The sequence below is a fragment of the Sturnira hondurensis genome, unplaced genomic scaffold (assembly GCF_014824575.4).
Source record: "Sturnira hondurensis isolate 20B ecotype Veracruz unplaced genomic scaffold, ASM1482457v3 Scaffold0017394, whole genome shotgun sequence".
Classification (NCBI taxonomy): Eukaryota; Metazoa; Chordata; class Mammalia; order Chiroptera; family Phyllostomidae; genus Sturnira; species Sturnira hondurensis.
The window spans coordinates 3,187,936-3,209,403 of record NW_028090025.1 but is presented as its reverse complement, the minus strand read 5'-3'; the positions used below and the strand labels follow the sequence as shown (position 1 = coordinate 3,209,403).

At 37.2% G+C, this 21,468-nt stretch overlaps 1 protein-coding gene across 2 annotated transcripts in view; it reads right to left on the bottom strand.

Moving 5' to 3' along the window:
* Positions 1-21,468, bottom strand: part of NALF1 (NALCN channel auxiliary factor 1) — a 612,383-nt gene that overhangs the window by 33,677 nt on the left and 557,238 nt on the right. For both annotated transcript variants that reach the window (XM_037067710.1, XM_037067711.1), the window contains exon 2: positions 2,909-3,080. In XM_037067710.1, coding sequence (XP_036923605.1) covers positions 2,909-3,080 — 172 coding nt within the window. The remainder of the gene's footprint in view (positions 1-2,908; positions 3,081-21,468) is intronic.

Genomic DNA, 21,468 nt, shown 5'->3' with positions numbered 1-21,468 from the left:
GTGAAACTAGGAAAAATACTATTTCTCTACTATATTTGGTTTAATTGTTTGAGTACAGAAGACATCGCATTCAAAACGCATAGTCATCTGAGATCACTTACATTCACTCCTAACTTATCTAAAAGGTGAGTTTTTTTTAACTTCATGTCCAGCTGTAAAAGATGAAGCTCCCCAAATTGTGGGATAATGTTTGGAAAGAAACATTAAAGTCTTACTAGTTTCCCTAGAAATGTGACAAGTCACTTGGCTCTACAGATTTAACCAGTGGTCCCTGAGAACTGTTCTGGGCCAACTCCTTCCCAGACAGAGATTATTTGAGGGACTGTTTGGGGGACCCTCATCGGTAGCGACAAGGCATCAAGTAACTGGCACCAGTAGACATTTTTCTTTTGTTCGGGTCCAGCAGCAGCACCAAAGGGACACCTGATTCCTGAGGTGGAAGATGGCTGCTAGTTATCCAGACAGATAATAGCTCTCCTAGGAGGCTTAGATCACACTTTAGAAAAGAAGGTCAACCAGAAAATTAGTACTTTTATTGCTGAAAAAATCCACAGAACTTCAGAATGTTTTCTGTACATTTTTGTGACTTTTAGTAATGAAAGAAAAATGAGCCCCACCAACTGTAGTGAAAGAAGAGTGAGGTCACCGATATCCAGTAAGGAGATTCTTCCACAAAGCTGCTAATGTCAATACCACTGTTTCCTGGACCAAATGGCAACTTTCTTTTCCTGTCTTTGAAAGAAGTCGAGGTGTATCTATGGTTATGAAAAGGTTGATTTTTCAAAACTCAAAAACAATTGGAAGTTTACATGAGATTCTGCTCAGGCTGTGCAGAAAGAGAGTAAATCTCACCTTCAGCTTTCTGATGGACTTGAAAGCAGGGAAAGAAAGGGGGCAAACACTCAAATTTGTACTTCAGGTTCTCACAGACATATAAAAGATTAGGAAATAGTAGAAGGTAGGGAAAGGCAACTACCTTACTCTTCATTTGAGGTTATAGTTTAGTTTGAGAACCTGGTGAAAACTACTGAACTTCTCTAGTAAAAACAAGAGATGTTTGCTTGTGAACAAACAAATACACAACCTTCACATAAAATTCCACAAATTTTTCCAAACTCCTCAAATAATCATTGAGTTGAAAGCCTTTACTTGATGACCCCTTATTAAAACTTTTATGTGAATGTCAAATGAATTAATAGCCTATGTCTGGTGAATTTGGGCATATATTTAAAGGAAGATATTAATACCTTCTTTTCCTTTCTTCCCTCCTCCCTTCCCTTCTCCCTCTTCTTCTCCTTCTATTTCTCTTACTTTCCCTCTGTCTTTCAATAGAGAGGAGGTACGTGAAAAATGACCTCAGCACCAAATTAGTGGAACAACAAAAATTATTGGCAAATTGCTTTACATTTCATAAACCACTTTCTTATGCAAAATGGCTACAGCCTGTTGATGACATACCTTGTTTTTCTCCCTTATCTGTAATCTTTTAAAAAATATTTTATTTATTTATTTTTAAAGAGGGGAAGGGAGAGAGACAAAAAAGGAGGGAAACATCAATGTGTGGTTGCCCCTTGCATGCACCCTACTGAGGACCTGGCCTACAACCCAAACATATACCCTGACTGGGAATTGAAACAGCATCTCCTTATCTGTAATCTTTACAGCAAACATGTATCGAGGGTGTTGCTATTACTGATTTTCTAATGAGGAAATGGGGGCTCAGACATAATGCCTAGTTGAAAGAGGAAGAAAGTGTATGTCTCCTAACCTTTAGTCACATGTTCTTCCTACAACAATGGATGGCATAAGAAATGCTCATCCAGTTTGTAGGCAGGTTCTTACTGGAGAACTTTGGTGGACTATTTCTTGATAGCTTATCACAGAATGGTTAATAGACAGAAATGTAAATAGTGATCTAGAAATAATTTGGTATGTTCTCATGTTGAGCATCTCAATATGTCAACTCTGTCTCAGAGGGGTTTTGTGAAATCATATAAAAATATGGGTTTCACATCTCCCAATACTTATGACAGTGCACTTTATTCCTAAAACTCAAAACAAAAACAGGGTACCATTTAAGCATCTAGTTACAAAGATATTACGCAGCACCATTTCTCCAAGAAGACACGGCACAGCAACTTGGAAGATCACACAGCAGGCACAGTGTTTTGTTCTACTTGTTCGCTCACCACCGATTTCAAAATAGAAACTACTTCTCTATCCTTTGCAATTTATTCTGTGTCTAAGTTCCACAACAGTTATAAAACATCTGGAAATCGAATGTTGATAGTGATGTTTTGTCCAGTGTGAATCATTTTCTGAAAGAAGTAAACACTGTTAATGAGAAATATAAGATAAAATTATATCTGGCCTTTATTGTGTGGCTCTAGTACAGAAATGCACATATAAACACAAATAACTTAGGTGGACACTTCTTTCTGCTCTGGATGCTTCTTTAAGATAACACTTCTCAGAAAACAGATGTGAGATAGAAACTTTTTATCAATTTGAAGAAACATGATTTTTCTGGCTTTATCACATCATCCATTCTCACCCTTCGTTTGAGGTTGTAGTCTAAGAGTCTTAGGTAATATAAAGGCAATGTCGGTGGAACCCAACCTCCTCTAAGTCAAATTGAAGCATATCTAATGATTACTGATATTTCACCCTCAGAATTATCCTTTTACAAAGTTAATAATTGTGGTCACAGGTAGGCTATAGATAATGTGGTGTTTCTAAATTAAGTCCCTTCAGAGCTCTATGAAGGGAAGCATGGAAAACTACCAGCCATATATTCAAGGTTACGTCAGTGGAAGGAAGCAACAGAGCAAACAGACATCACACAAGAAAGCAAAATCACCGTCAGAGGCTGGGTGACCAACCCCTACCTCTGCAGGGTACACTGTACCTGTGCAGATGAAACTGGAGAGTCCCCCGTAGATGACTTCGTCATTGTCGGGCAATATAAACGGACACCTCGTCTGAACCTCCAAACAGTATTGCTTGCAAGGAATTGTCTTTCTGCAGTTAAACTGTGCAACTTCAAAGTACTGGGAACACAGCCAGGCTTTGTAGACAATCTGAAAAAAAAAAAAAAAGAAAAATAGAGGGATCAAAAATAGGGAGGGATGACAGCAGTTCTGACTCCAATGAAGAACATGCTGTACTGTGAGAAGCATGCTGCAATTTCAAGTGGATCATAAGAAAAATCTCATTTTGCACATACATATTTACACAATGTCATCTGCATGCAATAAAAACATAGCAACACGAGTCTGCGATAGAGCAAAACATGGGATTAACCCTTTAAGAGATTACAAAAGGTAATATGGCATTCGATTTGATGTAGCTCACTTGAAAAACAGTGGAGTTAAGCAGGATCTGAAGTTTTCAAAACGCAGTGATACAGAAAGTAAAGGAAAGAATGGACTGTGTAGATGTACTTTATTTACTGCAGTGTGCCTGACGAGTTGGTTCTCTGAGCATGCATTTGCTCCAGCTGTGCTTCCAGTGGGCACTAGGTGGCGCTGAGTCCTCTACAATGATGGCATAGAGGATCCAGAAGCATAGAACCAGTAGCAATGGATATTTACATTTATGACTCACATCAAATGCATTAAATATCTCATCCTCCGCAAATCCGGAAACACCCAACCTAGGTTAGCCATGACATGCTGTGCTGTGGTTATTGCTTCAGGAAAGAAAACCTCATCAGAACCACAAATTAGGCCTTCAAGATACTGTGTGTGGTCCACGTTAATATTTGTTAAGTATTTATTTAATTTAATAAAATGTGAAATGATTATGACTTAATTTCTCTCTTTGCTTTTGGTAGGCATTCAAGAAAATAAGTATTGAACAGATACTCTTTTCTAATATAAGGAAATAAGCTGAACATAAATTCAAATAAACAATGACAAAAGTTCCCAGGTGGAGGGATTGAGCAAAAAGGAAAAAAAGAGACGAAAAAACCCAGGGACACTGACAACACCGTGGAGCTTGCCAGGGGGAGGAAGCGGAGGGAGGGATCAAGGGAGGACACGTGGCGATGGAAGGAGACTTGACTCGGGGCGGGGTGAACGCATGGCGCAGTGTGCAGACGATGTGACATAGATCTGTGCACCTGAAACCACAGTTTTCTTAACCAGTGCAACTCCCAGTAAAGTCAATAAAAACGAAAAATAAAGTAAAAATGCCGTGGTTTCTTAACCGTCCCTTGGGAAAGTTGGAGATGTTTTTCAAAATATCACTGGTATTTGTGCAATATTGCATAATATGTAATATGATATGTGACATTTATGATATACACCGAGCTGTAATCTAAGAATAGTTGGCCAGTGTCTAATTTGTGATTCTTGCTTTAGATTTCCATTTTTAGGTACTAGAGGAAGTTGAGCATGTTTATGTTAACAGTTCCAACAACAATAAAATTCCATTAAAATTAAGCTTACATTATGAGCATTTCTGGGATTGTAAAGATTAGAGTCATCTTTTTTTCTCTTAGGAAATAAACCTGTGTTATTCCAGAAAATTACATGCATGTACTTTTTATGGGGCAGACTGCTCTCCATTTCTCCTCCCAGTTGATTTTTGTGTATTTATTATAATTAAAGTGGTTTCTGACTATGAAGTCACCTGTAAACTATCTTAAGGAACAATTTCAGTATCTCCTCTCTCAGAGATGATGGGGTATATACACATTTTTTTTTCAATCAGTCTCCTTAACATTGCCCAATCGGAACAGATCCATTTCTAATCTGGATCCTTAAATGCTATGTCAGCTGTATTTCCTTTGTAGATATTTTACTTAAAAAAAACACGTCATCGAAGCAGTTTTCATAAAGCTCAGGTAATAGTTATGAAGAACGGCACTGTGATTTTCAGAGCCACTGGCAGCGTTCCAGACCTTTCATGAGGCTGCAACCACCTCTCTGGCCAGGCTTTCACTGCATCATTAATTCTTTTGATCCAAGTCTTAGATTTTGGAAATGCAATAGAATATTCCTCATTTGAGTTTAAATAGTTTCTAAAATTTTTATTTCAGGGTTGCAATATGTCTGAAAGTGATCAGGGAAAACTTCATAGGCAGAAAAAAAGAAAAATTAGGTGCTTACTGTTGTCTTTGAAAGCTGAGGGAATGGCTGCTACAGGCTGATGCCAATAGCTTTTCACATGTGAAATTAGAAGATAAAGACAAGAGACAAAATAGACAGGCCAATATCCGTATGAAGAAGATCTTGCCAGAAGAGATGAACAAATATGAAATGGGCTGCCTGTGAGGTCCTGAGTACTCTATAACTGGAAAGAGTCAAGGAGAGTTTAGATAACTCTTGCCAATATGCTGTGAGGAGGACTTGTGGGAAAAGGGTGGGAGAACTAAATGGTTCTGATATAATTTCCAATAACCTTTTGGAAGTTTTTTGAGGGAGAGAAAGTTAGTTGTTTTGCATTGGCACAAAGGTAAAGAAACAAGAAAATTAGTCTTTAAAAGTACTAAAGGATTTCAAATTTAAAAAAACACATGAGAAATTAATATACTAGACTTCTTTCATAGGAACTCTGAAAGAGTTTCAAGTTCCTCTGAAAGAGGAACTTCTTTGTAATAACAAAGGTCAGAAATCTATGTTACGATGGCTTAGCCTTATCGTAAAGAAAAAAAAATCAGTACTCTCTTTCCTAGGTGTCACTGATTGATATAGATAATTGGAAGATATTAAACAATTTTTGGGGAAGGAACGAAAATGTATGTAGGGTCTCTGGTGACAAAAGTGGCTGAATTATATCCACCCACACTCTTCATTAAGGGCTTGTACCATTTTCTACCTGTAGAAGTAGTTATGTTTGCCAGGTTATTATGCTAATGAAGGACACCCCAAAAGTACCATTTACCCACACTCTCACCTCTGCTCCATATCCAAGGAAATGACTATTGACAATACAAAAACTTTGCTTAGACACCTATCCATCTTGCCACAACATAGAATATTCTCAAGTTATAGTCTGGAGAAGGAACAGGCCCTAAATTATTTAAATAATCTAAATGAAAACATTATTTTTACTTAGAATTTGGGTAACAATTTTTCCTTGTTTCCTAAAGAATTTTCTTATTTGTTATATTTCCTCATAAAATCCTTCAGACATATCTGGGAAATATTGCACAAGTGAAAAAAAAGTTACAGAGCGATTACCGTAACAAACAAATGGAATTCAGGTCTCCACAGTTGATGAGCGTTTTTTTCATTGGGAACTCGTGCAACTGGAACTCATCTGAGAGGATGTGTAGCAAAAAGTCTGAAGCTCTGGAGTCACCAAGGCACTATGTTCTAGAGTGGAAAGGTCCTAGAGGTTGCCTGGCTGAGTTTATCATGTTAAAGTGGGAATTAGAGACTAGAAAGGCTGCCGTTGATGGCAACTCCAAATCTCTGATATCCAGGCCATTGTTTTAACAGCGCACCACACCATTTGGAAGGCATCATCTGAGTACTATTCATTCCTAATATACCCCCCATTTTTTTGCAGGCTGCTTCATTTCAGACTGTCCTTTGAAATGTCCCTTGCATTTCTGCACAGTGGGCTGTAATGAGACACCACCCCTGCTTGGCCCTCGGGGTGACTTCTGGGTCTTCTCTGTACTCACTTGCAGATATGGGTGAGGACAGCAAAGGATGAGGAGAGGAGGGGTAATCCAAGTGACCTGTGGCCTACTGATCTCATTTCCAGGCTGTCAATGAAGACTGATTTTTTAAAAGATAATTTTCAGTGTTCAGCAAAGTTTAGATTTTAATGGAACAAACATGGTTGAGTTGGAAATTTCAGAAGAATAGAGAGAGGGAGGGTTCTTTGCTCCTGACTTTTGGAAGCAATGTTAAGTTGTGGGCTCTGGAAAAGACTGCATTTTTTGTATATAAAGATGAACCTGAAATAGTGACCACTTTGTTCATTAGAAGTCACCCTGGTGTCCTGCATAATCATGGCTAGGACTGTCAGCATAAGTGACCTTCAGTATGTATTGTGTCAGGTTCTCATTACCTCTCCTGGTTCTGATATTTTTTTTAGTAGAGGCGTGGATTTTCATTTATTTTAAATATATTTGCCTCCCACCTCAAAACCTGTATCTATTGTTTTATTGCTAGGTAGGGATTTTATATTGCAAATGTACATTAGTCTGCTGAAGAAAAAATCATGCCAGTTTTAATTTTTTATTATTCAGAAAAATGTTATGTATGGAAAATGGTTGTCATCTTCATATTAGAAGGTTGATTTCCCTTTTCCTCCAAGTATTAGTAAAGGCTGACTCTTTTACATTTATAATATGTGTTGATACATTTTATGAGATCTTTTTCTGTCAGCTCTAATGTGTTAGTGGCCCGAGCTCTGAATGTGTGGGGTTGAGATAATTGGTTATGTAAGCAATAGTCTGCTATAGCAACTGCCTCAGGCTAAGGCTTTCTGATTCATAACACATGTTGTTACAATTATAAGTGGAGGTGAAAGTCTAAATAAATTTTCACATTCATTTATCTGAGTGTCTTCTTTCTTTTATACCTGTGTCAGTGTCTGGTTAAAGTACATTACATTTGGAAATTGGAAATACTGATATATTCTAAGATAAAAATGAAAATACAAAACTCCTGCCTAAGGATGGACCAACTCACCAATGAAAGGATATTAAGAAATGAATAGTACGATAAGAACCAGGCTTCTCAACCCTACGAATATGTCAGAACAACCTGTCCTCCAGGGTCATGTCTTGGGCTCATTTCCTGAATAAAATGCAATGTCTTCTGATTTTCTGTTGATGACCCACTTGTTGGGTCCTGTCACAACACCTGGTTTATCCCTCTGAACTTCAGAAATCCCCTAGCTTCTTAGAGCTGCACTGCATGTTCAAGTCCACTCAAACCATTCTCAATACCATGGTATAGCCCCAGGCTCAATCCATATAGGAGAAGGAATCATTTTGAAAAGAGTCAAGGCCAGTCCAGCCCCACCTACACGTGAGAGGTGGTATCCTGGAGGTCCAAAGACTACATAATAATAAAGATGACAAAAATAAATCAACTCTATAGAGCTTTCTTGAATATAGGATGTTCCCATCCAGAGATGATCTGTGTGAAGCTTAAAAAGAAGGGAAACCAGAGAAACTTGTCGGAGTGTCTCTACCACTACCCAAACAATACAAAGCCAATTTACTTTCTCCTTTCCTTTTTTTCCCTCACTAATTGTATAGGTATATGCTCAAAGTCTCTCTTGTTTCATCTTCATCTCTTTCCTCATCTCACCATGAGCTGGAGTCAGCCTGAACTCTTTGTTGCACAGAATATGTTCCTTCTAAGCAACTTGGCCTCTCTAATAATAAACCCAGCTGCTCCAATTGGTTGTTTTCTTATTTGACTTCTTGGCAACATTGAACACTGTTGATGAAACTCCATGAAATTTATGCTGGTTTTCCTCTTACTTTTTGGCCATTCTTATCAGTCTTCATTTGTTATTATATTGTTATTGCTGTTTGTTTGTTCCTGCTATTTCCCCCAAAATGTTGGTATCCCTTAGGTTTCTGTTCTAAATTTTCCTCCACACATTCTTTCCAGGCAATCATCTACGCTCATGATTCACTTGTTGTCTTTGGTATAGTGAAACCTAAATTTGTATTTCCAATGCATATCTCCTCTCTTTCTCCTCTTATTTATCTGTATACCATCTCCTAGGTGTATGTGTGTCAACACTCTTTAACATCTCAATCTCTACATGTCCAGAGGGGAAATCAAACATCTTCTCTTCAGGAAAGAGCAAGATGAGAGAAGTCAAAATCAATACCTCCTTCTGCTCTCTCTCACAACTATTTCATCAGCAAGTCCTATGAGCCTTCCTCTGAAGTGTCTCTAATACCTGTTCAACTCTCTTGATTTCTATCCACACCATCATCATTCCACCATTACCATTGCTCATCTGGATGACTGCATGGATGTATCCTTGGCCTGTCTTGGTACCTTCAGTAACAAACTCCTCCATGTTGTTCTCTACACTGCAGTTAGAGTAAGATTTGTAAAATTAACTTGATATTTCACTACTTTACTTAAATTGCCCATAGCCTCTTCACATACTCATGAAAAATTCAAACTCCTTAACTAACTCAGAGCTTTGTAACTTTGCCCTTCTTAGCACCCCAGCCTCAGTTCTCTCTACTCCCATCCTTACACTGTATGCTCTGGCCATGTAGAGTGATGTGCAGGGCACTAAATGTGCCATGTTATCCATGGCCCTGAACCAATGGTCTTCTTTCCGCCTCCTTTACAAATTCCTTCCATGCACTGCTCTGAAGAGTCTCAAAGGAACTCTTCTTATGAACTTACAGGAAGTGGTGCAATACTCTTTCCTCCTCTACCACCCCTTCCAGACTCCTGTAAAGGGGTCTTGTGCACATTTACGTTCCCAGCACCCTGGTGTACCTGAGAGAAATTTGCCATTTGAAATTTGCACCATGGCTTTCTGGTTTGCATGGCCCTGTTCTGTTATTTGGTTAGTATGAGCTAGTCCACCTGACTCTGAGATCCTTCACAGAGATGCAAACAGTGAACCCTGATGAACTTCCAAGATCTTAAGCGCTATGAATCCTTTTTTGGGATGATTAATTTACTCTTTTATTGGAAGCCAAATAAATCCTTTAGGATTTTTATTTTTTATTTAGAAATAAAAATTTTAAAAACCCACATCATGAATTGAACCCTTTTTTCCCAAACAAATGCTGCGGTTTAGGTTATGAGACACAGTGTGAGGTTTGGTTGCAAGTAGAGAAAAGTTTCTTCAGAGAGGAGGCAGGATGTGCTTTAAGGCACAGAGCTCATGGAAGGCCTGAAGAGCTTCAGCAGACAGAATTTATTCTGAACTTATTGTTTGAAATGGAAAAGCTTCTTGGGCAGGGGTTATGGCAGAAGTTGTCTGGTAGACAGAGGACACTAAAGTATACCTTTCCAAAAGAGTTCTATTGTACATCCAGTAATGAGTATTAAAAGTTATAGTAATAGGTGGATTAAGCTCATCGTTACTAAATAACCATTTCTTTTGGCATAAAGAAAGATGTCTTTTAATGAGCTACCTTCTCTGGATTCTCATGTTAGGGACAAAGATGGTAGAAGCTCTGCTGCTGGTAGGTCTTCCATGGAGGCCACTTCTGAGTGTTGGTGGACATGACTGCTCTATCTCAAGGGCTTTTTCTACAGTAAGGAAGGAACAAAAATCAATGCAATCTCCTTTTGTAGACTATAAGCCAATCAATGCCTTCAAATGCAGCAGTATTACAAGTCCATGGTCCTCTAAACCCACTGTATATTTAACCTGGTCTGTGTTAATTATCATATAAGTGCTAGTGATCCTATTAGAATTTATATCTTTTTAAAAGGCATCATGTGAGCACTTCAGTATAAATTTGGCTCTGAACACTATACTATAAGCATGTTTAATATGTTAAAAGAGTTTAAAAAGTGGGAAATTAGTGACGAAAGACAAGTGAAAGTGAACCTGTAGGTAAAGAAGAAACTAGTGCTAAGCATATAAAGCTATAGCCCTTCTGGACAAGATGGAGGTGTAGGTAGATACACTATACCTCCTCAAACAACCAAAAGAACAACAACAAATTTAAAAACAAAAAATAATCAGAACTGCCAGAAAACCAAACTACGTGGAAGTACAACATCCAAGAAATTAAAGAAGAAATATTCATCCAGACTTGCAGGAGAGGTGGGGACAGGCAGCTGGGGTGGAGAGGACTCACAGCAAGGTGGCAGCTGGAAGACCAGGAGGTCCTACATTTGCATGCAGATAAACCAGGAAGAATAGCTAGGGAGCGAGATATACTATACAATACAGGGTTCCAATATGGGGACATAAAGCCTTAAAACCTCTGAATGAAAAAACCTGTGGGGATTGAGGTGGCAGGAGAAACTCACAGCCTCACAAGAGAGTTTGCTGCAGAGACCCATGGGATTCTAGAATGTACACAAGACCACGCACTTGGGAATCAGCACCAGAAGGGCCCATTTTGTTTGTGAGTAGAGGAGGAAGTAACTGAGAGCCAACAGAAAGCTGGCGAAGAGCCGAGCAAGTGCCATTGTTCCCTCCCCAACATATAACACCACAATTCAGGATGTGGGTTGTCCAGCCCTGGCAAATACCTATGGCTTCACCCCTTTCAATATAACAGCTGTGACAAGACAAAAAATATCCCAAATGAAAGAACAGATCAAAGCTCCAGAATATACTCCTAAATAATGAGGAGATAGCCAACCTGTCAGATGCACAGTTCAAAATACTGGTAATCAGGACGCTCACAGAAATGGTGGAGTATGGTCTCAAAAGAGAGGAAAAAGTGAAGGCTATGAAAAGTGAAATAAAGGAAAATGCACAGGAAACCAACAGTGATGGGAAGGAAAATGGGACTCATATCAATGGTTTGGACCAGAAGGGAGAAATAAGAATTTTAAAAAGGAGGAGAGGCTTTGGAACCTCCAAGACAACTTTAAATACTTTAACATCTGAATCATAGGGGTGCCAGAAGGAGAAGAGGAAGAGCAAGAAATTAAAAATTGATTTGAAAAAATAATGAGGGAGAACTTCCCTAATCTGACAAAGGAGATAGATTTCAGGAAGTCCAGAAGCTCAGAGAGTTCCCAAAAAGTTAGACTCAAGAAAGCACTTACCAAGGCACATCATAATTACATTATCCAAGATTAAAAACAAGAAGAGAATCTTACAAGCAGCAAAAGAAAAGGAGACAGTGACCTACAAAGGAGTGTCCATAGACTGTCAGCTGATTTCTCAAAAGAAACCTCGCAGGCAAGAAGGGACTGGAAAGAAATAGTCCAAGTCATGAAAGGCAAGGACGTACATCCAAGATTACTCTATCCAGCAAAGCTTCCATTTAGAATGGAAGGGCAGAAAAAGTGGTTCCCAGATAAGGTCAAGTTAAAGGAGTTCATCATCAGCAAACACTTATTATATGGCATGTTAAAGGGACTTCTCTAAGAAAAATAGGATCAAAACTATGAATAGTGAAGTGACAACAAACTCAAAACTATCAACAACTGAACCTAAAATAAAATAAAACCAAACTAAGCAAACAACTAGAACAGGAACAGAATCATAGAATTAGAGATCACATGGAGGGTTATCAGCTGGGAAGGAGAGGGGAAGGGGGAGAAGAGGGAAAAGATACAGAGAATGAGGCATAAATGGTAGGTACAAAATAGACAGGAGGAGGTTAAGAATAGTATAGGAAATGGAAATGCCAAAGATTGTATATGTCTAACCCATGGACATGAACTAAGCAGGATAGGGGGAACATGAGGGAGATGGGGGTACAGGGTGGTGGGAAATTAAGGGGGGGAAATGGGACCACTGTAATAGCATAATCTATAAAATATATTTTTAAAAAACATATAAAGCTATACTATATTCACCAAAGAAAGGAAGTGAATGTATATATGATATTTTCCTTATTTTGTAGAACTCATATAGGAATACATGGAGCACTTGATAATTAACAAATGAATGAGTGTTAGAAGCTAAAATCTAGAATATATATTCAGAAAATATCAATACATTTAATAGAACTATAATAAGTAATCAGTAAAATCACTGAAAATTGCAGATGTATTCATTTTTCATAAGCCTAAATATAATGGGACTTATGAAGTGAGGCAGTTGTAGCCTCACTTCATAAACATACAAAAACTCTCTTAAAAAGTTAATTTGTAGTCTTATTATAGACTTCAAAGTAAAATATGAAAAATTTTAAATACTAAAGTTAGTTGCCTAACCATCTGATAATTTTACATAGCTGTATACCTTATAGAACTAGAATATAAAATGCTTTGAGTATATATCTAAATTTTCTACTTATTTACAAAATTGTTAGGACATTTCTTCAACTCTATTTCACCAATATCAGATTCATAAGAGTTTTCCATTAAAACAATAATAATCTATCTTTGCTCTAAGAAGGTGCTGCTGCCCTTTGGCTGAATAAGCTCTTTGAATTCTTTGTTTCCCAGGGATGTGAGCATTTCTGGTTTTATTATCATGAGGTCAATGCTCAACAACTAATGGCTAATACCATCCTATCATTTCAGTTTTCTGCTTTATCCTAACATGTCCTGCTTGCAAGGAGCAGGGACAGGGTGAGGTGACAGCTCCTTTTGTAGACAATGAGCAAACCAGTGCCATGGGAAGGCAGCAGTATTACATGACACATGATTCCAGAAACACACTATTTATTTAAACTTTCTCTGCACTGACTGTCAGAAAAGTGCCAGTGGTCTGACTGGAATTTATAGCTTTAAAAAGTCATGGAGTGAACACTTCAAAATTCTAATTAAAATGCAGAGTTGTAGCCTGTTGCCATGAAACAGAAAGCACTAATTGATTTCTATGAACATTATCTTCAAAGGTATCATCCAATCTATCTGTTAATTCAAAATTATTTACTAAGAGCCAGCTCTGGGCCTGACAGTAGAAAAGTACTCTTAGGAGCAGGAATGGAGGACAGGTTAAAAATTTCACTATAAGATATTTTTCTGGTATCAAAAATAGTATCTTCAAATTGACGGAGACAAGGCAAGATGTGCTCAGAGGTCTGTTATTATCGGGGCACTATGGTTTGGAGAAATCAGAAATTAGTGATAACTGAGGGTGGAGGGGTTTTTCTGGAGAGTAGAAGGGGTGGTCCATGAAAAAGATTGACATGGCACGTCAAAGACAGGAATGGAGTGAGGTCAGTGTGCCTGGGATACAGGAAAGACAAGAAGGAGGGCAAATGGTGGGAGGAAGAAGGGAAAGAAGGAAGCAGATAATTAAATATTTTACCATACTCATTTCCTGTTAGGTATCTTCAATATATTATCTACGTAAAGTAAGTATGATTATTCCAATTTTACAAAGGTGAAAACTAACACTCAGAAATTTCTGCTATTTTAGAATGTTAGCAAGTTCACACAGGAGAACATAGCAGAGCCAGGCTAATTCAGGTCGTTCTAACCTGCATTCCCAGCCCACATCAAAATGTGTTTCATTAGACACCATGGACAGACTAGTGTAAACAAATACTGCCTCTGGGGTTGCTGGAAACATCCCTTCCAGGCATAAGCTTTGGAGACTTCAAATGTTTTCAGCACTTCATAATCTGTTTTCTATCTCATTTAAGATATTTCAGCAATTACTATGCATTTTACTCTATAGTGAAAGATTTTAAATTCAGCAAAGGATCACCACATCTGTGATCTTATTAAAAAGTGCTTAAAACCCCAACCTTGGTGAGATGAGGAATATTATTGTTAATGAGGAAAGAACCAGAATCATGCCTGAAAAAAACTGCCTGACACTAGAGCTAACTGCCACCACCAATTCGGAAGCTTCTGTTTCCAGTCTAGATCTTAAACTCTCTCTCTCTCTCCTGCTTTCCCTCACCTCCTTCAGTCTCCGTTTCCCCCTCCTCTTCCCCCTCTCCTCTTTCTCTCCTTTTCTCCCTCAGTCTGGCTGATTATTTCTCACATAAACATTTATTCAACTATTACATTATATGAAACTGACAGTTAGTTGTATGTCTTGTAAGAAATACTTGCTAAATAATTTTTACTCCATCCATTTAAATTTTTAGCATATTTCCCTTATATAAATACTTATTTATAAAGCATACACATGAACTATTATATCATGTGCACATTATAAAACATACACTAAACATAAGTTATTACAAACAATAGGATGAATGATAAATGATAGAACTTTAATATTTTCTTGTCACACTCCAAAGGGTCATTTTGCATATGCACTGGGTGTGCATACACTGCTTATGAGAAGAAGCCCGGAAACTTAAAAAGAAATTGTAAACTTTACAAATTAAATTTATTGAGCTGACACTGATTACTAGGGTCATGTAGGTTTTAAGCATACACTTTATGATATAAGATCTGTATACTGCACTGTGTGTCTACCACCAAGGTCAAACCATCTTCTGTCACCATATATTAGCCCCCCACCCCCAAACCATTCTCTCTGGTAACCACCACACTATTGTTTGTGCCCATGAGTTTCAGTAAACTTTTTGAGTACTGAAAAAAACTGTGTAAACTATGAATTTGGGTTGCACAGACATTTAAAACTGATCACTTGCTTGAATTACATAAGCAAATTTTTAGAAATTTTATCTAACTGTATAAAAAAGAAAAATCATAATGGTGGCAAAAACCTCCTATACCTTCACTTATCAATTTATACTCTACCAGGACCTGGCCTCTGGAAAGACGCAGTTATTATTTCTTGGATAAATAAATGAGTGTCCACACACAAGCTGAAGGTGAAGCTAAATGGCCACAGCCAGTGAAGCAGACCTATGCAAATCCCTTCAGTTCTATTTAGTTGAATTACATTCTTAACCAACTCATTATTACTATTATTTTTAAACTCGAGCCCTGGCTGGTGTGACTCAGTGGATTAAGTGCCAGCCCATGAACCAAATTCCCGTGAACCAAAGGGTCACCAGTTGGATTCCCAATCTAGGGCACATGCCTGGGTTGCAGGCCAGGTCCCCAGTAGGTGGCGTAGGAGAGGCAACCATATATTGATGTTTCTCTTCCTCTCTCCCTCCCTTCTCATCTCTCTAAAATTAAATAAATAGAATCTTAAAATAAAATCAAATCTAAAAACTAAGGGTATCCATTTCCTTCTATGAAATTTTTTTAAAAAGCAAACAACAAAAGTTGTGCTAAAAAGTATCATTTTGGATTAGCCATAATGGTGCTGACTTTTACCAGCAGTGACAGTATTAAAGCTACTTTTCTTTGTTCTGTGCAGGGGACGGGTTTATCTTGGCCTGGCAAATGTGACTCAGCTCTGCATGGAAAACCTACAGATGCGAAGTGGTGGGCAGAACCCAGACTTGCAAACTGAGTTTTCCCGTGGGAATCAGGCCTAGAAAATGCTTACAGATTGTTATGGCTTGCTCTTACTAAAACTGCCTCACCCTGGTCTAAAACAACAAATGTGTATTGTCTATCTTCAAGGTAATTTCCAAAGTCTGTGTGAGCTCTCCCAAGGACAGAGCTAATCAGCTCATTGCCATCCCCCTTTGCATGTTATTTTTATTTCCTTGATTATACCTAGAATGTAGACAATAACATTCTACGTGATAGATAATAAATCTTTCTTTGATGTAACACCCCTGGAAAATAATAAAACCCTGTCTAGGCAAGGGCTGGGGTGCTCCCCTCTTGAGGGAGTAGCCGAGTCATCCATAGGCACTCTCCCCTTGAGAGAGTAGTCGTGTCTGTTCCCTTTTTCTCCACAGGACTGTTGTCACCTGTGCACTGATTCTCATCATCAGCCACAACAGGAGGACTCTGCTGGACAGGGTCTGCCACAGTTCTGGTTGGTATGACTTAGCAGACATAGCAGGTAAGACTTAAATATGTAACTGCTAACATTACATTTATTGGCATCTTATGAAACTTAAGAAAATTAAATTGTTTAATTCAACCTAGATACATTGTTGATAAGTGCTTTTCTGTGTTATTAAATATTTCACCAACTTTTGAAAATGGCAGAAGAGAGAAACATTTTTCTTCCTGAATTTTTCTGTCTTCCTGTTTTTCTGTTTCCTCAGTAGATGCCAAGATTAAGCAAATGTGTTCTTTTACAAATGTGTATATCACACAATTGTCTAAGGACTCAGAAAGCACATATGTTCAAATGATCTAATTAGTTATGTTTCAGGTAAAATATAAATAGATTCACTCATGTCAATGGTGTCATAAGTCAAATTAAGACAGTCATTTTGGAAGATGGGACTTTTGAATTCCTCTCTAGAACATTTCCTAAGAGAATTTTTAATTTAGTGTTCCTTGTGTTCCACTTACTTTATGCAGTTAAATCTATTGGTATAACTAGTAAAATGGAATGTATTTTCTATTCCTTAAGTGTGTGGTACATATCTTGCAGAAAAATCATTGTCATGCTATTTACATAGTGAAGAATATTAATATACATCATTCACCCTTTTGACCCACCCCTGCAAATGTTGTGCTGAAGAGAATAAAACTCTAGGACAAGAAGGCATTTTGTTCTTACTTTTGCAGAAACAGATACAGTGCAGTCATTTGTGGGTAAGCATGTCACTCTTAGCCCATATGTCTTCTTTACCTTGAGGTTAGCATGCCATCAGAAATGTTTAAATATAAAGTAACACTTTGTTTAAGATAGTACCATATTCATTACTATTGAAAGCTATAATTAATCAAAGTCATATTCACTAATAGCAAAATTGCTGAATAGCAGGAGGTATAGTGTCAGAGCAGAAAATTAATTTTTATATATTGTACAGGATAAGAGGGCAGTACCTAGTTTCACGCTCAGAGTAAAACCTGAAAAAAAGTTCATAACTGTACTGAAATATCTTTACATTAAATTTAAAAAGCACTTCTTAAATCATTATGTAAAACACAACAGAATATTAAGATATTTAATTTCAAGAATTTTCTATATTGACCATAGTGCACTGTTGGTGGGAATGCAGACTAGTGCAGCCACTGTAGGAAACAGTATGGAATTTCATCAATTAATTAAAAATGGAGCTACCTTTTGACCCAGCAATCTACTGCTGGAAATATACTCTAAAAATCCCAAAACACCAATTTAAAAGAGCTTATGCACCCCAATGTTCACATCAGCTCTGTTTACAACTGCCAAGAACTGGAAACAGCCTAAGTGCCCATCAGTAAATGAATAGATTAAACTGGGATACATTTAAACAATGAAATATCACACAGCAGAAAAAAGAAGGAATTCCTACCTTTGGCGACAGCATGGAGACTATTATGCTAAGTGAAATAAACCAGTCAGTGAAAGACAAATACCATATAATCTCCCTTGTAAGAGGGATCTAGTGAACAAAATAAACTAATGAGCTAAATAGAACCAGAGGCAAAGAATTGTGGAACAGACTGACAGAGGTAAGAGAGGAGGAGGCAGGTGTAGAGTATAAGAGAGGATGAAGGGCTTAGTCAAAGAATGTATGTGAAAGATCCATGGATATGGACAGTGGTGTGGGGATTGACTATGCAAGTGCGGGGGCAGGCTGGGCAGACAGGGGTGAAGGGGGAAAAACTGGGATAACTATTACAGCATAAACCATAATTAAAAAATTAAAAGATGAAAATGGGTACATAAAAAAAGAATTTTCTATGTTGAGAATGCATGTTTACATGCATCATTAAAACATAAATCATTGCACACAGAGACGATTCTTCTATTCTTGGATATCAGATCTATATTAGCAGTCCAAAGCAATGCTAATCAGCAAAATGCTTCTAAATTTTGTGCCCATGGCAACACCCTAAAATTTAAAGCTAATGGTTAGCTTCCATATTGTGTGTTTTGCTCTACTGACAACCATAGTTCCCGAAATAAGCACCTTAATTAATTATTTTTACTCAATTTCAAATAATAAGGTTTAAAGATTATTTTAAATCAAAAGCAATAAGCAAGTTTTGCAGCTTGGTATTGATAACAAAAAAAGAAATGTATTTTTAAAACACAAGCTCCAAATTGAGTTTTGGCCTAAAAATAAAACAAGACATTAGTTATTAACAATTTATCACTATGTAAATAGGAAAGAATCCATCACTAACAAATTGATATTCTATATGATTTAGCAGGGGAAAACACCAAGGACATAAAGGACAAATGGAAATAAAACAAAACTAACAGCAATTTCATATCAAAATGAGAAGACTTAGGTAACAGTTCAACTTAAATATTGACCAACTAATAGGAGGGTGACAATTAAGTGTGCAAATAAAATAAACTTAAAAATACCTCTTCTGAAACCCAACAAAGTGAAGTGATCATAGAGACTACAAACCAAAGAACCATCATTGTCTCCTTACTCTGACTACACACACACACACACACACACACACACACACTTTTTATAGTCGGTCAACTTCTGTTATGATAGCAAAGAAAAAGCACTTTCTACCTATTCTGCCTGCACTGGGACTAGAACTGAGCTATGCCTTATGAGTGAATAAAAACACCTTAATACTTTCCACCTTTATGAGCATTCATTACACCTTTTCTTGATCGGTGGAATTTGACTCAAATAGTCTGTACAAAATTTAGTCCCCTTCATAAAGGTGGTTTTCTTGGAGGTCAGTGAGCTGAAAGGAGAATGACTAACCACAGCCAGGGCCTGAGTTTAGGCACACAGCACTGCAGAGGTAACAGAGGGCACAGACTGCAGGGAAGCTTCTAGGTGAGTAAGATCAGAAAGGGGTGCTATTTGTATGATGTCATGCAAAGATATCAGAAAATCCAGGCAAAAGTAAATTTTGATTTTATATTCCTTAGAACTTATGTATTTAAAATTAGTTTCAGCCAAAAGATGTCTTTTATACTTCTACTACAAGGGTAAAATAACTTTAGTTGCATGTTACTGGAATGTATAAATATTTAGATGAAAATAATTTTTACAGTGGAAAATTACTCAATAACTTGTTTCTTGCACATAGTACCCATGTAAAAGGTCATTCATAAAGGTAAATAACAAAACAGCATCCTGGTGTTCAAATTTCATAGACATACAGTCTAAGAGACATTAACATCAGTTTACTGACTTTTCCTGGTCACTCTCAGTCTGAAGGAATACAATGATGATTACAGGAAATGGAGGATTTCGTATCTTACAAGTGCAACATGTTGATTAAAAGCAAACATTAGTACCAGTAATATTTACATAGCACTTACTATGTGCCAGATAATATGGATAAAAGTATTACATGTAGTAGCTCACTTGATTCTCACAGCAAACCTCTAAGGTAGCTAGTAGTATTTTTTTTTTTTAATGGATGTGAAAAATGAAGCCCAGAAAGTTTAAATCCCTAACTGAGGTCACCAAGCTAAAAAGAAGAGCCAGAATTTAAAGCCCATGTCATCTATTTCCAGATCCCATGACTCAGCCATGTGACTACCTGGCATCTATGATAACTGCTGGGTATTTTACACTCATGAAAGTGTGTGGTCCATTTTTAACTATCTTATGTTTGTGGACATTCTTGTGTTACATAATTTCAGGAGATTTCCTTTTGGTCGAATAGATTAAAGTGTCAAATAACTCAACAGATCATCAGAGCATAGAAACTTCTTCCAGGTTATACACAGTTTATTTCCAATAGCTCTCTTCTTATTTAACTCAAACCTCCAATCCCTCTCTACATATATTCCATTTTATGAAACATAGATACTGTACATGTATGCAGAGTTTAACGTGTGAATAAAAATTTTCCTTTTTTGTAGAAAAAGAGTATGACCATCTTCAGTTATCCTCAGGCAAGCATTACAAACACTGAATCTTACAGTTCTGACTGGCTGTGAATTACGTGATATCTGCTTTCTGGTTGCCTTAATTTCTCCTTTAAAAATGGTAGTGCTAAGGCAGTTTCTCACCCTCTTGACTCTTCACTAGGACAGCACTTTGATATTTCTGGAGAGCCATATTCAGGACTGAGCTTTGATCTAGGAATGATTGTTGAATGGGTTTGATAATTGCAAGCTGCTAAAACTATTCAAGACACAAGATGTGTGAAACTCCTTCTAAGGAGATTGTTTGGTAAACACCATGTGTGTAGAGGGCTTTTAAATATCAATACAGTGATTAAGAATAAATTCAAACCTTCTGATCAAATATTCTTGGTAATTACTTTAAGGTAAAATTCTAGCCAACTGCTTCTCTGAAACTTCTCTGTTATGTAATTCAAGATTGCGTAGTACTGGTAATTTTCATGTCCTGATAGACAGGAAACTAAATATGGCTAAAAACAAGATCACTTCCCCCCATACATGCCAGTTTTACATGATGAAATTGACAATAAAATGGAAAAGAATACATACTGGTGAGATACTAGTCCTTTAAAAACCAAGAAAGGTCCTTGGGAAGTCATTGATTAGTGGTAATGTGTTACAGAAGTACATTTATTTGCACTTAGCTTATTTATTTGCCTTTTAAATTAAATTATTTGTTAGTAATACCAATTTTGGATTGTAGGAAGTTAAAATGACCATATGTATGTGAGGAAAAGTAAAATATAATTAGGTCTAATAAGACTTTGCTAATCATGTGTGTTGGCAAAGACTGATTCTTCAGAATATGGGCTCTCTATGTGCAACACATACTGGTAGAATTAATAAATTGCCTTATATTAACTTACTCATTCCACAAACATTTACTAAGTATCTATTATGTGAAGAGCATATGCAGATAAATTGATAAAAGAAACGGTACTATTATTGATCCACGTGTATTTTTTGATTAATTAGGTAAACACAATCAATGAAGGTCAATCTCAAAGAAGGTTAAAAGCAGGTACAACCTATTGAAGTAGTCACCCTTATCTACAGTTTCATTTTCCATGGTTTCGGCTG